The 6,748-nt window shown below is 39.8% G+C and overlaps 1 protein-coding gene across 1 annotated transcript in view; it reads right to left on the reverse strand.

Annotated features, from left to right (window-relative positions):
- LOC134212177 (uncharacterized) overlaps positions 1-6,748 on the reverse strand; it is a 111,115-nt gene that overhangs the window by 25,443 nt on the left and 78,924 nt on the right. Inside the window, exon 11 of the mRNA XM_062689798.1 lies at positions 205-323. Within this exon, the coding sequence (XP_062545782.1) occupies positions 205-323 (119 nt within the window). The remainder of the gene's footprint in view (positions 1-204; positions 324-6,748) is intronic.

Here is a 6,748-nt window from a genome sequence, read left to right on the forward strand (position 1 = left end):
GAAATCCAGTTGACTTTAAGGTAAAAATGACTTCACATGTTAGTCCAATACAGTAAAATAAACAGTTAAATGTTATTTTTAAGTATTCAAAAGATAATCCTTGAAAAAATGTGAAGAATTCGAGATAGATGAAATTTGTATTATCCGTGCTCTTTTTGACCACATGTATTCGCTGATAATAAAAATAAAATTATTGACACCTACTTGCATAATCATTTTCCTGATTTAATCCAAAGCATGATGGCTTTTGACCTGTCCATTCAGATCGAACACATGTCCTAACGCTGGTTCCGATCATTGCATATTTTCCAATGTCTATGCACCTGAAAAGAAAGAAAATGTCATTAATGCTTGAATAATCAATCAACTGATTTTGGTACAACGTGTTTTGCTGCGATAATTATCAAGACATTAATTATACTCGGCGTGTCATGCCGGATGGTATATCTTTTCAAACGGAATTAAATAAATATTCGAAATAGTCGCGTACTGTTCTGATCCCGAACGTGTTTCGAATATTCGTTTTTGAAGAATAATCGAAAATGTTTTTCGCCAGAATTCAAAGGGTGGAGAACATTTTTAACAGTACTATACTTCCGTTTTACGCATGACTGTCCCATGTAAAGAGGAATCCCAGCAAACATGGGATACATATGAATATGACAGCGATATATTACAAAGAAAAACAATGATTAGAAAAATGAAGGGGGTCCCCCCTAACAGGAAATATCCTAACTTGAGCGCATGTGTATGGTCAATTAAATTTTCCAACATTTTTACGCGAATGTCATTATCCATGAAACATAATACATACTCACACCTGCAAGTGATAAATCATCGTTCAATGAAACATTCTGATACATAATTCAATTCATTTTAGAATGGGAGGCCTGTTTGAAAATAAACCGGAAATCATCAACAGCTTAGAAATGAGACTTCTCACTTTAGCTATGCTGCTAGCATCACTCTTCTATTTCGAGAATGGCAACATTTGATAACGGAAACATTGGTGGCGGGGGTAGATGATGGAAAAGTGTGTGATGAAATTGAAATGGTGAGGGAGAAGATATGCTTTACAAAGCATCCCCTCATAATGTACTGGAAAAAGGAGAAAAGCGGGATATTGGTTTAAAAGCACTTATTGACAGTGGGGGAAATTGCTGTTACATGTTGGCTTTTGCGTGGTAGAAGCTGAACAGTAGGATAAAATGCAGCAAAACTTGACTATGCTAAAATGTTACGTTTTTTAGATTATTTTGTTTTAAAGCTTCTTCTTCATCTCATTGGCATTACATCACTCACTAGGACATTGCCTTGCAGCTTAGTGTTCATTCAGCTCTTCCACAGTTATTAACTGCAAGGTTTCTAAGCCAAGTTTTCTTTTTTTTGCACTCGTATATCATGAGGCTAAAACAAGGATACTTTTATGCCCAGGGAAGACCAAAAATTTCTTATCCGAGAATTTCCATGACCCGACCGGGCATCGACTTGCAGACTCACCATTTGTTTATTGATTTCAAAGCAGCAAGTACGGTTCAGTGAAAAGAAATTTGCAGTGACAGATAATCTTTAGTCGTGCGGTAAGACGCGCGGCTACAAAGCAAGACCATGCTGAGGGTGGCTGGGTTCAATTCCCGGTGCCGGTCTAGCCAATTTTCGGATTGGAAATTATCTCGACTTCCCTGGGCATAAAAGTATCATCGTGCTAGCCTAGATATACGAATGCAAAAATGGTAACCTGGCTTAGAAACCTCGCAGTTAATAACTGTGGAAGTGCTTAATGAACACTAAGCTGCGAGGCGGCTCTGTCTCAGTGTGGGGTTGTAATGCCAATAAGAAGAAGAAGAAGAAGAAGAACACCCTGTAAGAAGTGAGAAGTGAGAAGTAAGAAGTGGGAAGCGAGAAGAGAGAAGAAAGAAGTAAGAAGTTAGAAGCGGGAAATTAGAAGTGAGAAAACAAGAAGTGAAAAGTTAGAAGTGAGAAACGAGAAGTGAATGGAGATAAATGAGTTGTAAGATGTGAAATGTAAGAAGTGAGAAGCGAGAAATGGAAAGCAGTAAGATGTGAGAAGTGAAGGCAAGAAGGGTAAAGTTTAGAAGGGAGAAGAGAGGAGTGTGAAGAGAAAAGTGAGAATCAAGAAGTGAGAAGGGAGAAGCGAGAAGTAAGAAGTGAGAGGCAATAAGTGAATAGTGAGAAGTGAGAAATGAGATAAAGATGTGAGACGTGAAAAGCGAGAAGTGAGAAGTGAGGAGTGAGAATTAAAAAGCAACATGTGAGATGTGAGAAGTGAGAAGCAAAAAGAGAGAAGTTAGAAGAAAGAAGTGAAGTGTGTAATGTGAGATGTTATAAGTGAGAAACAAAGGGTTGAGAAGTGAGAAGTGAGAGGCGAGAAGTCAATAGTGAGAAATGAGTTGAAAAAAGTGTAGAATGAGATAAAGATGTGAGATGTAAGAAGTGAGAAGTGTACCACGTGAATTTTACGTCACACATTCCATTGCTTGATTTGCAATCGTGACGTCATGCTCGTTTGGCTACACTAATTGAGAGTTCGTTTGGCTACACTCGTCTTCGCCTCATTTATCAGCCACCCTGGGGAAGCGACAAGGCTGACAAAGGTGCCACAACCAAGGCATTTTCCTTCCTTGGAAGCAGGGATGGGAAAAATCAAAATTTTAAAAAATCGAGGGTGATAAAACTCACCCGCGATCTTACTTTAATCAAGTGATAAAAAATCTGTGTTTATGTTCAAAAGTTCTCCTTCAAGCAGTGTTGTACTGAATCATTATCAGACTATAATGTTTTCTCATGAAAATTGCAATCATTATAGTCTGATAATGATTCAGCACAACACTGCTTGGAAGAGCGACTTTGGCCCAAGAGGCAATTGATTTTGCCTTGTCGGCCAAGAGGAAAAGACTGCGCCTAACCAAATACAACTCAGGCAGCAAACCGACGAAGGTGCTCAGAGCAAAACCAAACACTAGGCGATCATAAAGGCCAAACGTCGTCTTGACGGAGCAGATCGGGGAGTAGTGGAGCCTGAAGGGCGTTGACCCTATGAAAACCCAAATACCAGTGGAAATGAATCACTCCGGGCAAACACTATTGATGCGCGTCCTGTTTACTTGACGTTTGGGAAACTGAATGAGGCAAGATACAACATCGACTACTTGGATGCTTATTTGGTCTCACGATGAATGTACATAGTCAAGTTATTCATTCTACATGTTCAGTGAACATCATAATGTTTGCTAGTATATAAGCTAGTACCACACAGACCCCCACTTCTGGGCCCAAAAAATCAAAAGGCACCAACCAGACGCAAGTCGCCGGGCCGCAAGAGGGTATCAGCCGGTCAGTGCCATCGGCACAAGGGACCGAAAATCCATGGAAGCTGGTCAGTAGCTCTAAGCGGAAGTCGAGCGCATCTCAACCCACAATGAAAGTTAGGGACAAAGTAGAGGTCATGTTTGTAAAAACTGATAAGGATAAGTACGCCGACGTCGATGCGGGCGACCGAAAAGCTTTAGGCGCTGGGACAGGACGCGCCAAACGTCAGATGCGCCAAGACCGGTGCAATGATCTTGGTACTGAAACGTGGAGCGCAAGCTTGCGGGACAGCTGACCCAATAGATCTTGGGTAACACCGCCGAGGTGAGGTAGTTGGGGATGGAAGTGACCTTCCAGTGCAAGCAACTGGACGAGGTCACGAACGCGGACGACGTCGTCTCTGCCGTTAGAGAGCAGTGTGGTACAAAGGTCGTCCCTTTGGCACGCAACTAGCCTGCCCTAGGTCATGGAGCGAGGGATGTTGAAATCGGCTGGTCAGTATGCCCAATAAGCAAACCAGACTTCTGTGAACAGATACTATTGGTGCTTAGAGTCGGGGCATAAGTCCTACGACTGTAAAGGCCCAGACCGTGCGTAGCAACCTGTGTCGTCATTGTGGTTAGGAAGGGCACAAGGCGCAGGAATGCGATAAGGCACCAAAGTGTTCATCTGCGCTTGCAAAAAGCAAGCATGTAATCACGTTAAGGGTGGACCTCCGTGTCCCTTCAGAGAGGAAAACAAGAAGAAACCATGCAAGCAACACAGTTGAATCTTAATCACTGTGCATCTGCCCAGCAGCTGTTGGAGCAGTCGGTTTCGGAGTCGAGGACCGATGTCGCTCTCCTGTCCGACCCGTACAACGTCCCTGATTCGGGTCGTCATTTACGTGACTATTTTCACGCGCATCTCGGAAATTATGTACCACAAAGAGCACGCAATATATTTGAAACAGGTCAACAGACCTTTGCTTACGCTTGTAGATCGAAAGGTAGCTGCAAGAATTTCTTGGATAGACAAGAAACTATGCTGTGTACACATCATATTCTATCTACAATAGGGAGCATGTACCAATGGTACATTGTACCATATTTGGAACAGGGTGACAGATCTTTGGTTACGCGTGTAGATCTAAAGGCCTTACTCTAGGATTTTTTTATTGATAGCCAAGAAGTTATGCTGTGTATACATTCTATTCTATGTACTACAAGGAGCATGCACCATGTATGAAACAGGTTGACAGACCTTTGGTTACGCGTGTAGATCTAAAGGCCTTACTCCTGGAATTTTTTGGATGGCCAAAAAGTTATGCTTCTTATCATTTCTATTCTATTTAGCACAAAGAGCATGCACCATGTTTGAAATAGGTCGACAGACCTTTGGTTACGCGTGTAGATCAAAAGGCCTTACTCTAGGATTTTCTTGGATGACCAAGAAGTTAATCTTTATACAGTGTACACATTCTATACTATGTAGCACAAGAAGCATGCACCATATTTGAAACAGGTCGATAGAATTTTAGTTACGCGTGAAAATAGCGAAAACCCGATTTTTTATTAAATTTACGTTTTAACGCGATTTTCGGGATTTACGCGGATTTTTTCAAAAGTTTTTTTTAAGCGGTTTTTCAAAAAGGTTAGGAAACACGTGAAAATCACAAAAAATCGATTTTTAGTGAAGTCATTTTACGCGGTTTTGATTTACGCGAAACGTACCCCCGCGTAAAAACCGACTCCAGTGTATTAGGATTGCAGGCGAAGTGTCAACCTCGTTTGGGACCTTAGATGGAATGTAGCAGATTGGAGCACTATCAAATTTATTGTTTTTTTGTTTATTTTACCAGGCTTTTTCCAGAGAAAAGAGTGAAGGGTGAAAGATGTTCCCAATCAGAAAAAAATCAGAAGGGTTGTGTACAAAACACGACCGCAAGGTAAACGTTGGACAACGTAAAACCATCGTTGCGATTAACCGTCACTAAGCGATTGTGTTTTATATTTTGAAAAAATTTCTTCTCGGATCAGCTTTCTTTTGTATGGAAAGAGTATTGAGTATTTGCTGTTAGGGATTCGAAAGATGAATTATTGGAAATTAATCTGTCCTTATCAGGACCTGAATTCTATACAAATGAAGTTTAAGCCGAAACGACTGTTGCTAAAAGTGCGTCGGAGGGAAAGGCTGCAAAAATGTAGCTTTGTTTTTGTCGGACGTAATAATGATAAAGATCCGACAAATTTTGTCAGCAACAAAAAAGAAGACAATTTTGTTCCTAACTTTTCATCCCGTTATTTTGCATTATATCTAAATACATCATTTAAATGAGTAAATTCACTTATTCTCCCAAAATGAGTATTTTTTTAGCAGAGAGAAAGAGATAGCTGAGGTAAAGTATCCATTAATGAGTAAACGATTTTTACCGGGTAATAAAAAGTCAAAAAGGAGTAATGAGGTATTCCAGGTGATTAGTAAGTAATGAGTAGTGCAAAATGAGATATGAGTGCTGAGCATAAGAAATGAGTAGTGAGTGGTGAGAAGCGATATGTTCGAAGTGGCATGTATAAAGTGAGATGTAAGAAGTGAATAGTGAAAAGCGAGAAATGAGTAGTGAGATGTGGGAAATGAGATGTTTAGGTGAGAAGATTTTAAAAGAAGCGAAAAGTAAGTAATGAAAAGTGAGAAACGAGAAGTGAGGAGTGAGAAGTAAGTAAGTGGCGAGAGAAATAAAGCAAGTGATAAGAGAAGATAGATGATAATTGGGAAGTGAGAAGAAGAAGGTGATAAGCGAGATTGGAGAAATGTGAAATTAATGGGGAGAAGTAAGACAGAAGGAAATAAGAATGAAGATGGAAGAAGAAAAAAGACGAAGAAAGGAAAATAAGAAACAGCAAGATAAAGAGAAGAAGCAGGAAGGGAGGAGATACAAGATAAAAGATTCATAAAGAAAGGAATTGAATTTATCTCATAATAAACCTTTCTTCTCAATTGGTGCGCTAATCAAATTTGGCGAAGCGCATCAAATCTGAAGTTGGGTTCAACGTACATTGCCGTCGCAAGCATAACTGTTCCATACTGGTATGAAATCCATGGACGGACATGTAACAGATTGTGAGAATAATCAAAATAGCCAGTCCATTCCGATTTTCAACTTTATGGAGAATATTTTTCCAAAGCTTTGTATAAGATTTTATCAACATTTAACACCGTCACATGAACCTTTCCGAAATGTCGGAAAAACATTGAACACGGTTTGCGAAAAAATGTCCGAAATACCTATATTAAGCTGCTGATTTCCGTTAAAATCTGAAAAACAAATCCTTAAGCATACAGTTAACGTTGTATGAATAATACGATTTCACGTATCTGCTGTTTAAAAAAAATCGATCGCAAAAACCACATAAATCTCATAATATATGTAAACAAATTA

This window comes from Armigeres subalbatus, chromosome 2, assembly GCF_024139115.2.
Source record: "Armigeres subalbatus isolate Guangzhou_Male chromosome 2, GZ_Asu_2, whole genome shotgun sequence".
NCBI classification, from domain to species: domain Eukaryota; kingdom Metazoa; phylum Arthropoda; class Insecta; order Diptera; family Culicidae; genus Armigeres; species Armigeres subalbatus.